General features: G+C 32.5%; 1 protein-coding gene across 1 annotated transcript; it reads left to right on the top strand.

Moving 5' to 3' along the window:
* Positions 1 to 365: 365 nt before the first annotated feature.
* On the top strand, positions 366 to 7,659 carry LOC133179692 (uncharacterized). Its single transcript, XM_061314384.1, has 4 exons — positions 366 to 1,353; positions 3,649 to 3,861; positions 4,900 to 4,955; positions 7,620 to 7,659. Exons 1-4 carry the CDS (start codon positions 1,243 to 1,245, stop codon positions 7,657 to 7,659), a joined length of 420 nt encoding a protein of 139 aa, XP_061170368.1. The 5' UTR covers positions 366 to 1,242.
* Positions 7,660 to 13,554: the final 5,895 nt, after the last annotated feature.

Here is a 13,554-nt window from a genome sequence, read left to right as displayed (position 1 = left end):
ATAGTGAAAATGCATTTATTCTTTGAAAATCTTCTCTGCTTCTGAGTATTAAATAAACTAATTAAGCACATTGTTATGATAAGCAAAAGTTCCTTTTCAAAAATTGTGACTTTTATTGCCCAAGAATCAGGGGTTCAGGTGTTAAGGCTCTTTTGATTATTCAGTAAAAAAAACATTAATTCTTAGAAAATATTTTCCTTTGCTTTTGGGTTTATGCTAATGATCCAAGTATATATATATTAATGATGAAGAAAGGTGCATCTAGCAAAATGATTATTTTTTATGCCCCCCCCCCTCCTGGGTCAGGGGTTGGTAGGTGGGAGTTACATGGTCTGAAAACAAATTAATGCTTTGAAATGCCCAAATTTTGCATGTACACTAAAGTTAATGCAAGCTATATATTATATAAAAAGAAAGAGTTTCACTATTGTAGTTTTCACACAATAAAACTATAGTCACCCCCCTTTAAATACTTGATAACAACCCTAATCTTCTTTATTTGTGTCACTACAAGACATTTTATTATAACCCCCACAAACAAAGTTTGGGGGGTATATAGGAATCACCTTGTCCGTCTGTCTGTGCAATGGTGTCCGGTCCATATTTTTCTTAGAGGGACATTACAATCTACTACTCCACACTAAGATTGCTCATGACCCAAGGGTGTGTCATGACCTTGACCCAAGGTCATTTGGGCAAGTTCAAGGTCACTGGAAGAAAAATTTCATAATTCGTGTCTGGTACATATCTTTCTTATGGATAAACTTGGTAAATTCTCATTTCACACAAAGATTGCCCATGAAACCCTATTTTGTGTCATGACCTTGACCCAAGATCATTTGGGGAAGTTCAAGGTCACTGGAAGAAAAATTTCATAATTCGTGTCTGATCCATATCTTTCTTATGGATAAACATGGTAGGTTCTCATTTCACACAAAGATTGCCCATGACCCAATTGTGTGTCATGACCTTGACCCAAGGTCATTTGGGGAAGTTCAAGATCACTGTTAGAAAAATTTCATAATTTGTGTTTGATACATATCTATTATGGAAAATATTACTTCTAAAAAATCCAGCGGGGGTATTTTGTCCAGTTTGGACAGTTCTTGTTGTATCATAATAGATTTAGACAAGTAGATCGAAATATCTGAGTACCTTAACAAAGCACCTGCTCTACTAAATATTGCTGAAATCTGAACAAAATTGACATGTTTTAAGGTTTTTGAAACATCTCCATTCGAAATGAACCAATCTGTCATTGACACATACCTCAACCCACCACAAGAAACAGTCGAGGAAATTCTCCAATCACCACAAAAAAGAATGGTTTCAGTCAGAGGTATTTTACGAAAAGTAAGCATAAATTTATTTCTTTCTTTTATATAAGGCTCAAGTGAACTTTTCTGATCACATTTGTCCGTTGTCTGTCCGTCTGTATACTTTTTAGCTCATCTGAGCTGAAGGCTCAAGTGAGCTATTCTGATCACATTTGTCCGTTGTCTGTCCGTCTGTATACTTTTTAGCTCATCTGAGCTGAAGGCTCAAGTGAGCTATTCTGATCACATTTTGTTTGGCGTCCTTCTGTCCGTCTGTCTGTAAACTTTTAACATTTTAGACTTCTTCTCAAGAACCGCAGGGCCAATTTCAACCAAACTTGCCACAAAGCATCCCTGGGTAAAAGGGATTCAAGTTTGTTCAAATGAAGGGCCACACCCTTTTCCAAGGGGAGATAATTATGAATTAGAGAAAAATTAATGGCATTTTTAAAAAATCTTCTTCCCAAAAACCACTGAGCCAGGAAAGATGAAACTCACATGGAATCATCCTCAGGTAGTGTAGATTCAAGTTTGTTCAAATCATGACCCCCGGGGCTAGGGTGGGGCCAAAATGGCCGACTCAAGTTTTACATAGGAATATATAGGAAAAATCTTTAAAAATCTTCTTTTCAAGAACCACTGGGCCAGGAAAGATGAAACTTATGTGGAATCATCTTCAGGTAGTGTAAATTCAAGTTTGTTCAAATCATGACCCCTGGGCTAGGGTGGGGCCAAAATGGCCGACCCAAGTTTTACATAGGAATATATAGGAAAAATCTTTAAAAATCTTCTTCTCAAGAACCGCTGGGCCAGGAAAAATGAAACTCATGTGGAATCATCCTCAGGTAGTGTTGATTCAAGTTTGTTCAAACCATGACCCCCGGGGCTAGGGTTGGGCAAAAATAGCCGACCAAAGTTTATATAGGGATTTATAGGGAAACCTTTAAAATCATCTTTACAAGTACTTCAAACCTATGATTGGTGATATTAATATGGAATCATCTTCAGGTAGTGTAGATTCAAGTTTGTTCAAATCATGAACCCCTGGGGGGTTAAAATTCAATCCCCCCCCCCAGTAAACTTTCATTTCTGATCTGATATGTGCTTTTTCGTAGCCAATGTGCTCAGGTGAGCACTGTGGTCCCTGGGCCTCTTGTCACATTTACTTCTCCTCAAGAACCACTGGGCCAATTTTGACCAAACTTGGTACAAAGCATCCTTGGGTGAAGGGCAATTTAAATTGTTAAAATGAAGGGACATATCCCCTCGCAAGGGGAGAAAATCAAGGAAAGACAAAAATAGGGTTGGGTCATTAAAAAATCATCTTCTCAAGAAACACTGGCCCAGAAAAGCTGAAACTTATGTGGAAGCATCCTGGTATATTATAGATTCTAAATTATTCACATCATGACCCCCATGGGAAGGGCGGGCCCACAATGGGGAATCAGTTTTATATAGAAATATATAGGAAAAATCTTTGAAAATCTTCTTCTCTAGAACCACTGGGCCAGAAAAGCTGAAACTTATGTGGAAGCATCCTGGTATAGTTTACATTCCTAATTGTTCACATCATGACCCCCGGGGGAAGGGCAGGGCCACAATTGGGTATCAAAATTTTACATGGAAATATATTGGAAAAATCTTTAAAAATCTTCTTCTCAAGAACTGCTGGGCCAGGAAAGCTGAAACTTATGTGGAAGCATCCTGGTATAATGTTGATTCTAAATTGTTGAAATAATGACCCCCAGGGGAAGGGCGGGGCCACAATGGGGAATCAAAGTTTTATATTGAAATATAAAGGAAAAATCTTTGAAAATCTTCTTCTCAAGAACCACTGGGCCAGAAAAAGTGAAACTTATGTGGAAGCATTCTGGGGTAGTGTAAATTCTAAATTGTAGGAATCATGACCCCTGGGGGAAGGGCGGGGCCATTGTAGGGAATCAAAGTTTTACGTAGAAATATATAAGAAAGATCTTTGAAAATCTTCTTCTCAGGAACCACTGGGCAAAAAAAGCTCAAACATATGTGCCCATGGAAGGATCATTGGGTAGTATAAATTTCAAAATGTCTAAATTATGATCAGTGGGGTAGGGTGGGGATGCATTATGTATAACAAGAGGGAAATCCGGTAAAGAACAGAATGGTCAAAGCTTCTCAGGTGAGCGATGTGGCCCATGGGCCTCTTGTTATAGATACTTGTGAACATTCTTTTTAGAAAACATGATCATAATGATTATAATGTACAGTAATAATGTACAAAGATCACGTACATTTTATATTTTTACAATTAAATTGTATAACATATTTCTAATATACAAAGTATTTGTTCAAGTCATCACAGATCATAGAATCGCCCAATAGTAAGAGGAAGGAGATAACAATAGAGTCGATGGAAGGTACTTCCCGAGTAGTTTGTAAATTGTGGGGAGACCATGCCGACAAGTGTCTGCCGCAGAATGATGAAGTCGTGACTGTCTGCAACGTAGAAGTTGCAACATTTAAAGATATAATTTCACTAAATTCAACCCTGCTTACTTCCATAAAGGTATGAACTGAAATTCTTGTTCTCTTAACATTTACATTTTTAGGTCACCTGAGTAAAGTTACATCACCTGAGTAAACTCAGGTGACCTATTCCTATCCATTTTCATCCGTCAGCGTACAGTAATGTTTGAACATTTTGAGCTTCTTTTCTGAAGCCAGTAAACCAATTTCAACCAAATTTGGCATAAAGCATGCATGTAAAACAAAAATTGTTAATTTCATGATCCCTGTCGCCTGCAGGATGGAACCAAAACCACTCAAATTAGTGCAATCTTGAACAAGATGTGTTTGGAAAACACTATTCATCCATCTTCAACACAATTTAAAAAAAAAAAACACTTTTAGCATATGGGCCATAGTCAAGGGCACAAGATCACAGATCTTGATGTCATTCAAAAGAACTTGATTAGTAAAATATGCATACCAAATATGAAGTCTCTATCTCTCATTGTTCAAAAGTTATGCTGAAGATTCAAAACAGATATTTTTAGCATATAGGACACTGTCAAGGTCACAAGGTCATTGACCGTAGTGTTGTATGAAACGACTTAATCAGTGGCATATGCATACCAAATTTAAAGTCTCTATCTTTTATGGTTCATAAGAAAAGGTGAAAGTTAAATTCACAGAAAAAAAATATTTTTAGTATATCGGTCAAGGTCACAGAGTCATTGCTCTTGATGTCATTTGAAAGAGCTTAATTAATAATTTTTTTCTTCCTTTATTTTAATAACATACCAGTTGAGCTAAAGACTTAACACACACTTCTGGTTTATTCATTCTTTTGAAACCTTGAAAAGTGGCCACATGTGTAGCCAATTTCTTGTTCTCAAACAAGTCATCTCTTAAATCAGGTTTGACTGTAGTGAAAATGCATGCTCCTGTCTATTTTACAAATAGAAAAAATAATGTAAAACTTGCAGATCTATAAGAAAAAAAATACATTCAAGTGAGTCTTTTCAAGCAAAGGATTAAGTTGCATGAACTTTCCACTTTAATGCTTTAATTAAAAATCATTACAACAATTTTTCTATCATAGGAATCCGAAGAGAACACCATAGTCGAAGGAAAAGTCGAAGGGGTAGATTTTAGAGAGTAAGTCATTAAATTTTATTCTTCTTCACTGACTACAGCTGAAAGATTACTTGACATTTTGTGATCACATATCCTATTATTTTTAGGTCACCTGAGCCGAAGGCTCAAGTGAGGTTTTCTGATCACATTTTGTCCAGTGTCCATCTGTCTGTCTGTCCGTCTGTAAACTTTTCACATTTTCGACTTTTTCTCAAGAATCACTAGGCCAATTTCAACCAAAATTGCCACAAAGTATCATTGGGTGAAGGAAATTCAAGTTTGATCAAATGAAGATAATTGGCAATTAAGGTCCCAAAATGGCCGACCAAAGTTTCATATAGGAAATATAGGAAAAGTTTTTTTAAAATCTTGTCTAGAATAGCATAGTCATTATTCATCATATTTACATAGAAGCATCCTCAGCTGGTGTAGATTCAAGTTTGTTCAAATCACCGCTTAATGTTTTTTCAAATCAAAGCTTAATGACCAACATTCAGTAAAAACATTCCACAAATTTTGCTTCTTCTAATATTTTGTCATCAGTTTAACTCTGGTTTTGAATAAACATGCATATATGTAGGCTCTTTATGAAAGCACATTAGCTTTAATTTCTCATAACTATCTTTGAAAGTTGAAATTGCGATTATTTGTCTTTCTGAGTAACAATCATTATATTAGTCACAGGATCCCAAATTACCTCGATCACATGGTCATCATATTACTTACCAATGCAGCATGAGACTGATATTATGCTAAAGTCATAGGTGCAGCTTACTAATTTTAAATTGTTTAAATGAAATGCATATTTTTGAAATCAAAATGATGTTTTTGTCGATTTCCATAAGATACTCTGCTCTCATTTCTGTTACATATTTCTATAATAACACTAACCTGGTTCCCCTAACCAGTTTACAAATGCATTTTACAAGAACTAATTAATAGTTGTACATACAACTAGTTTGTTTTGCTTAATTCTTTGCAAGCGTGTCTTGTTTTGGCATTGGGTTACGAATAGAAATTAATGCAGCTTTGTGGATATTGGACACCTGAGCTTACAATAAGGCCACAATAACTTAATTTGTTATAGTTTAGGGTCCTCCACACACCCACAGCTTATGTTCGCATATTATTGAGCATTACTTTTAACAAACATATCAACCTTTAAAAACTGTCCAGGGATTAAGATATAATTTATACTGATTTTTTAAAATAATTATTTCACAAGTTTCAAGAAATTTTTCCCGAGGCGTTTTCATACCTAGCAAAAAAAATTTGCCTTACCCTTTCGTATATTTTTAAGCTCACAGAATAACCATAAAAACTCAATTTTATCGATCAACACATTTTTTACAGAAATTTATTTTATTTATAAGAAGTACATAAAACTCTTTTTCTTTGAAATACATCACGAGAAAAATCAACAAGGACTCCTTTTGAAGAGAAGAAACATTAATGAATTAGATTACATAAAAAAATTGAATTAAAATTAAATGCACTGATGTAGAAAAAACATTTTCAAAATCTCTGGTATCAAAGTTCCTTTTTGGAGTTATCTTTCCTGTTGCTCGGGACTCAAAAACTTTGGCAAGTCTCCGCTTACGTCACCATACTATTATAATTTAGTAATATACTAGCCACTGAACTGGACAAAAATAAAAGAGAAAAACTATAAACGCACACTATTTTATCAATATTTATAAACACACAATGAGATAATGTATTATTGAAACGTACAAATTAGTGTGCCGAAATTTCAACATGTTCAACTACACAGTATCAAAAACAGACTCGCTTGATTAGCCTGAAAGTGTAAATAACCTATACTTTTCTCGTCATACACATCGGTACCTGTTGTCTAGGAATTATTATCTTTATAATAATAATCCAAGACGTCTATTGTTCTTTTATTGAAAAAAAAAATACCGCAATCCTTTTCATCGGTCACTCCGTGATCATCATGCCATGTGTTTATTGTTTACAAACAGTGGAAGGACAATTTGTTCATGTATTTTCTCAATAAAATCGGAAGTAAAAGTATTTTTTCTCTATATACGTCACAGGTCACATGGTGTTGAGGACCCTTAAATAAAGAAATTTGAAAAAAAAATTCTTAAACTAGCCATAGTGACTCAAAGATCATCTTTTTTTTCATCTAGGGACTTCAGCTATCTCATCATTGACACAAAAACTTATAAAGTAAAAACAACGGAACTGGAAAGAATATTTCCCAGAGGGTTCGAACAAGACATACATATCAAAGGAAGCGCTCATGGATTTACCATTGTTGAACTGTAAAGTTATTTATATAACTATATATATAATCATGATCTCAAAAACTCTCATTAAAATAATTATATAATCATGATCTCAAAATCTCTCATTAAAATAATTGCAAACATTATCAATAATGCAAAATTTCAACTTTTTACTTTTAATATATCTAGTATTACAGATTGTACCTCTTCAACAAATATAATTATTTGGAAAAAAATTTCTTCGGTATTATCAATGAGGTCAAAAATTTATATATTACAACATTGCAAATACTATCAATATAAAGTATATCAAAACATTTTTACTATTAATCCATTTTTAATGAAACTCTTGAAGAAATAGATCTTCACAATATTTTTAAAGTACTTTCATGCAACTTTAATTTTCATTCATAATTCTTCATTTTTCCAGAGAAAAGATCAACCCAGCAAAGAAACCTAAGAGAGATTAAACTTTTCAAGAAAAGTACTTCTTTTGAACAATTTGAACAACGCCCATTTCATTTCAGCTATAATTCAAAGCTCAAATAAGCTTTTCTAATCATAATTTGGTCGTCTGTCTAGCTGTCCGTCTGTCTGTAAACATTTCATATTTTTAACTTCTTTTCAAGAACCACTGGACCAATTTCAATAAAACTAAACACAAAGCATCCTTGACCACAGAAGACTCAACTACTATCTTCATATGAAAGGCCATGTATGACCTCTTATAAAGGGAAATAATGAAGACATAATTAAAATTTTGTGGCATGTTTGTAAATCTCCTCATCAAGAACCACAGAGTTGGGAAAATATAAAACTAATCTGGAAACATCTTCAAGTATTGCACATTACAAAATTTGATTTTTAAATTATGACCCCCAGATATAGCCTGAGGCCACCAGATATGATCAAAGTTTAACATACGAATATATAAGAAAAAACTTTAAAAAATCTTCTTAAAGACAACAAATCCATGATCTTTGACATCTTATATGTATGCATCCTCAGGTAGTCATTTAATTAGTTCAAATCATTAAATGTCCCCTCATGAAAGGGTGCTTTTCAAATGAAAATCATATTTTTAGTACAAATATTTATAGGAAAAAATTGAAAATCTCTCAAGAATAACAAAGCCAAAATTGCTCATATTTACAAAAAAAAAAAAAGTTGTGTTATTATATTTGTATAAATCATGACCCCAAGGGTTAAGGTAATTAAACAGTGGACAATCAAATTTAATAAACGAATATATATTAAACAAATATTTCCTTCTGAAACAGCTTCAAAAACATGCCATTGGAAATATACATATCAAAACATACACAACGCCGTTCTTAAAGAAATGTTTGTTTAGAATTGCCACCTGGGGGGTTTCAGACCCATGAGGGAGGGAGGTTTTTTTTTTTTTTTTAATTGAAGCTAAATGATTAAAAAATCTTGGTGAACAGTAAAGATTTTCAATAATTTTCTTTCTTTTATTTATTGATATGTTTTGTTTTGTTTTGAAAAATTATATATAGCACTACACAGAATGGTACTCATATATCAATCTAATTCAGATGTTAGATCTGAACATTTATTAGAATTCACCTTAAACGTCAAACTTCTATTTTATTTAAAAAATCATTTTTTAAACAATTTTATCAGTGTATTTCATAGCATTGCTCTTGTTTAACATTACATTTCAAAGACTAGCTTGTGAGTTGTCATACTGTCAGATATTTTTCATTTCTTATCCTTGCAATTTTCTAACTGGGATCTGAACAATCTTTTTTATTTCAACATAAGGGACTTAGCCTCTCAAGTTCAATGTTGAATCTATTGAGATATTCAATACCAAACAAAGTATAATTTTATTTTGGCCCAAGTATTGTAGATTCAAATTTGTTTACAACATTACCAAATGATGGAGAATGGGGAAACAATGCTGAGTCAAGGCTTTACATATAACAATAAAGGATTTTTTTTATAAGTTTTCTCAACAACATAATCATGATTAGTGATCTTTTTATGAAAACATCCACACATAATTCTGTCAACATGTTTTCAAATTTTAATTCCTAGGCTTCAAACTTTTATTTAGAAAACCCATAGCACATCAACACATTAACATCTATATTAAACCATTGTCATTTAGTGTAGATTCAAGTTAATTCATATAACCCCCCACCCCCTTAAGTTGTATGTTTGGACGTTTTAGCCACACTGGATTTCATTTTGCTTTCTTCTTGGCCGTGACATGTATTACTAACAGGTGAGCAATGTCACTCATGGTCGCACCACTTCTTTATTGCTGACCTTTTTCTTGCAGAAGTGCACATGTTTTTATTGATTTTTATTATCAAGTAACCTTGGTAAACAGGTTTCAAGTTTTCAAGTTTTTATGGCAAATTTGAAAGCATTTTTTTTATACCTCACTTTTTATAAATATGATTAGAGGTCATATTGTTTGGTCTATGCATTCGAAACAATTTAACAGAAGAAATTGATCTATTATTTTGAAACCCTATTTCCCAATGTGTAGGGGTAAAATATTTCAAGTGCACAGATATTGTTTGACCAATTGACTTCTCTAGGTCATAAACATGCTTCTCTTAAATTTGTCACAAGTTCAGTTTTACAAGCAAAAACACTTTATTTACTCATTATTAGTGCAACAAAAATTAATCAATAGCTTCTAAGGCTACCACCATATCATTTCAAAAACAACCGCAATGATCTTTTTCTTTTTTTTCTTTTATAGTTTTCCAGGTTTAAAAAAAACATTGAGTTATTCCCCACCTCATTAATTCTATCTTAAATGATAGATAATTTATTAGAAAACGATATATATCTTCAAAATTCACAATATTTTATGACTAAATATTCAAAGAAATATTTGGAATAACATAATTTCAAGTTGAATACATATTACAACTTAAAAGAAAACCTACCTGATGCATTTAATTTTTGGGCCTGAGAAACTATTAATTTTTTTTTAGCCTTAATGAAACCTGTATGCAACATTTATGTCCTATGGACTTGTATTTCTTTTAAACTGTGTCAAATACAACACACATCCATCTTTGAGATAAGATGTTCCAAAAAATACTGGTAACCACATTGTATAATGTGCTCATCGATACTGTTTAACATTTTATTCTTATTATTTCACAAATGCAACCTATTTTTGCAACATTATTAATGTGTGTGAAAAAATCATTACTTGCCTATATCCTGACCACATTATGAAACTTTTTTTTTTATTATATTGTGAACATTTTTGGTAAAGTCCTTTCACAGGATTTTTGAACGAATGTTATCAGTTCTTATTTTCTTGTTTTTACACATAATTATTGTTCCAGCTATTCCAGAAAAAATGTAGTTGGTTGTGGGGGAGGGGGCTAGAAGGCACTTAATACATTTTTTTAGGTAGTAAAGTATACAAATTACTTTCATTTGAAATTTACAGACAGCATACAATGTTCCATCTCAAACACATCACATCGTACAATTTTTGTAGTGAGTATCATTAACTTTGACGAGCGCTATCTATTCAACCTGTAGCAGAAAAAACGCAATTTTTTTATTTTGAATTTAGATGAATGGTGCTATATCAAAAGAATTTCCAATTCAATGTAATGCTGATTGGGGGGAAAAACAATTAACAATACAAGTGGTTAGGTAAAATTAAAAGTGCCTTTTAAACTTTCCATATTACATTTTTTACCTGGAATAGCTCAATGTCAAATTGAAATGACATTACTGAAATAAAAGAATGCAAAATTTGTATATCTCTTCTCATTTGATGTTCTGACTGAAACTTTACAAAATGCACAATTCAAGTACTAACAGGCGAACTAGTTTACATACATTTTACTCTTAATATTTCATTTAAATTGTGCATTTATTTTTAGTTACATTTCATTTTAGATTTTGGGCATCACTTTTCCCATAACTACATTTTTAGTTTACCACAGCAGAAAGCTCAAGTGAGCTTTTATCGATTGTCTGTTGCTGTAAATGTAAACTTTTTAGTTTCATCTTCTTGATATTGCAACAATTTCTTGAAAAATGAATGACATATACATATTTTAAAATTCTTCTAAAGAACCTCTGTACCATCAAAGATGACTTTGATATTCTCTGGTAGTATAGATTAAAATTTCTTACAAGCTTTACCCCTGAGAGAAGGCAGGCCAAAATGGAAGATAAAGGTTTCACATGTGCAATACCTTCTCAAGCACAGCAAAACAAGAATTAATCATATTTATATGCAAGCATCCTCGATTGTATACTTTCAGTTATCTTTGCAAAATTGACTTCCAATCGAGTGAATTTCTGTCCTCAACATGAGAAGCTATCATGCCTAGATCTCGTAAACGGAAAGAGATTAACAAACAAAACCTGTAAAATTGTTAGATCTTGATGAGTACGCAGAACCACCGGGGATAAGATTGTCCGCCGTCACTTCCAGTCGTCACAGGAAGTGATCAAACAAAGTGAAAATACAACTTGTCTCTTCTGAAACTTTTTTTGCATCACATTATAGCATCTTATTTGTAGTTTCAAGATGTATCAGTACCACCGGTAAAAAAAAACGTAAACTTCCGGATATAAGAGAAAAACTACGTAATTTGAGTACATTTCTTTCCCATAAATACTTTTTTAGATAAAATATTTTTGAATATGTTATTCAGACTGCAAATGTCTACAGAAACTTCAAATATATTTTTTAAAATATTCACTTCCGGTTGCCTGATTTCCTGTCCTCAAAATGAGAAGTTATCATAGCTACATCTCGTAAACGGTAAGAAATTAAGACACCAAACTTATAGGATTGGTAGATCTTGATGAGTAGGCAAATCCACTTTGGTTAACATTTTCCGCCGTCACTTCCGGTTGTCACACGAAGTGATGGAATAAATCAAATATTGAAACATTTCTTTATAGAATCTTCTTAGTCAAACATTTAAAAAAATAAAACTGATTTTTGTAAATGTTATTGAGACTTTAATAGTTTAAACTTACATCAATAATCTTGGTAAGTTACACCTCCTGTCGTTCGTTTTCCCGAAATCAATTAAAAAAATCATGTGCCTTTTTTAACATATATAAAAGTTCATTCATGCAGATCAATAGAGGAGAACGGAAGACCTTCTTTGTTGCTTTAGCAACAAGAGTTTCTAGTTATTAAGTCTTCCGTTCACAACGGAAGACTTATAGTGATTGTATTGTTTCTTTTTATTATTATTATTATTATTATTATTCCTCCCAAATTTTGTGAGCGCGATTACTCAGAGATGGTTGGATAGATTTTCACAATTTTTCACATGAAAGTAGGCTGATATATGAAGTTTATATAAAATTCCGTTTTTTGAAAAATTCACTTCCGGTCCGAAGTTATGGCCGAATTTCCAATTTTTAAATGGACTTTTGTCCGGCGTTTTTCTCAGAAACGGTTTGAGGTAAAGATGTGAAATTTACAGGAATATTAGATCATGACATTCTCTTTGTTTTGAAGTTGTTTTCGTGTGTTTCCGGTACTTCCTGTCCGAACCGGAAGTGAACTTGTGTTAGGTCAATTTTCAACTTTTTTGTTTTTTAATATTTTTTCAAGATATTATTATGTATAACAGAGGTTCTTCTACAAATACTTAATATATAATTTCTTTTAAAATTGGATTGCGCATCTTCTAGATTTTAGGTACCGTCATTTTCCCCATTTACCTAGTGTGTATACAATGGGCAAAGAAAGATAACTCTGACTTGTAAGTGAGAATAGAACTTTCGAGATAAAGGCGGAAATAGTATCGATGACGTCAGAGACATATACACTCTCCATATCAAAAAATATTTAGACGTTCCATATGCACTCTTCTAAATGTAAGAGTACGTTGGTTACCGCTTCCAGTGCATGTATAGTTTAAAGTTGTAAGTCTGTATTGACAGTTAATTGATTTACACATGAATATATCTAAAAAAAAAATTAATATATATGCTAGGTACCTAATTCAAGTAAATATATTATGAGCACTGAATATACATTTATAGTGATGGACTGGCATGCAATTTTATCTATCTCGTATAGTAAGTTCAGAATACGATAGTTATAAGCCTTCTATAATGTAGACGATTTATTATTCTCTATGATTTGAATGCGAAATTATCCCGATTTCCGAGTTTTATTTTCGATATTAAGAAATATTACATACACTCAAAAAGGAATTGAGCGATAGAAAATTGTAATACAGTACTGTTTTAAAGCCTTTATAAATAAATTGATATCTGCCACTTAAAAGAAAGAAAATCAATCTATAGATTAGATTTGGTTATTACATGTATATTTGATAAAAAGTTAAATTATTTATGACACATGATCTAAA

The sequence above is a fragment of the Saccostrea echinata genome, unplaced genomic scaffold (genome assembly GCF_033153115.1).
Source record: "Saccostrea echinata isolate AGI-Se365-2 ecotype Australia unplaced genomic scaffold, CSIRO_AGI_Sech_v1 ptg000005l, whole genome shotgun sequence".
In the NCBI taxonomy this organism is placed as follows: domain Eukaryota; kingdom Metazoa; phylum Mollusca; class Bivalvia; order Ostreida; family Ostreidae; genus Saccostrea; species Saccostrea echinata.
Note: the sequence above shows the minus strand (reverse complement) of the source record. Positions and strands in the feature narration are given on the sequence as shown.

Excerpts from the sequence above, each read along its gene's own strand:
- LOC133179692 (XM_061314384.1), top strand. The coding sequence starts at position 1,243 with ATGAACCAATCTGTCATTGACACATACCTCAACCCACCACAAGAAACA. Across the intron at positions 1,354-3,648 it reads TCAGAGGTATTTTACGAAAA|TCATCACAGATCATAGAATC; the intron begins GTAAGCATAAAT and ends TATTTGTTCAAG. Across the intron at positions 4,956-7,619 it reads GAAGGGGTAGATTTTAGAGA|AGAAAAGATCAACCCAGCAA; the intron begins GTAAGTCATTAA and ends TCATTTTTCCAG.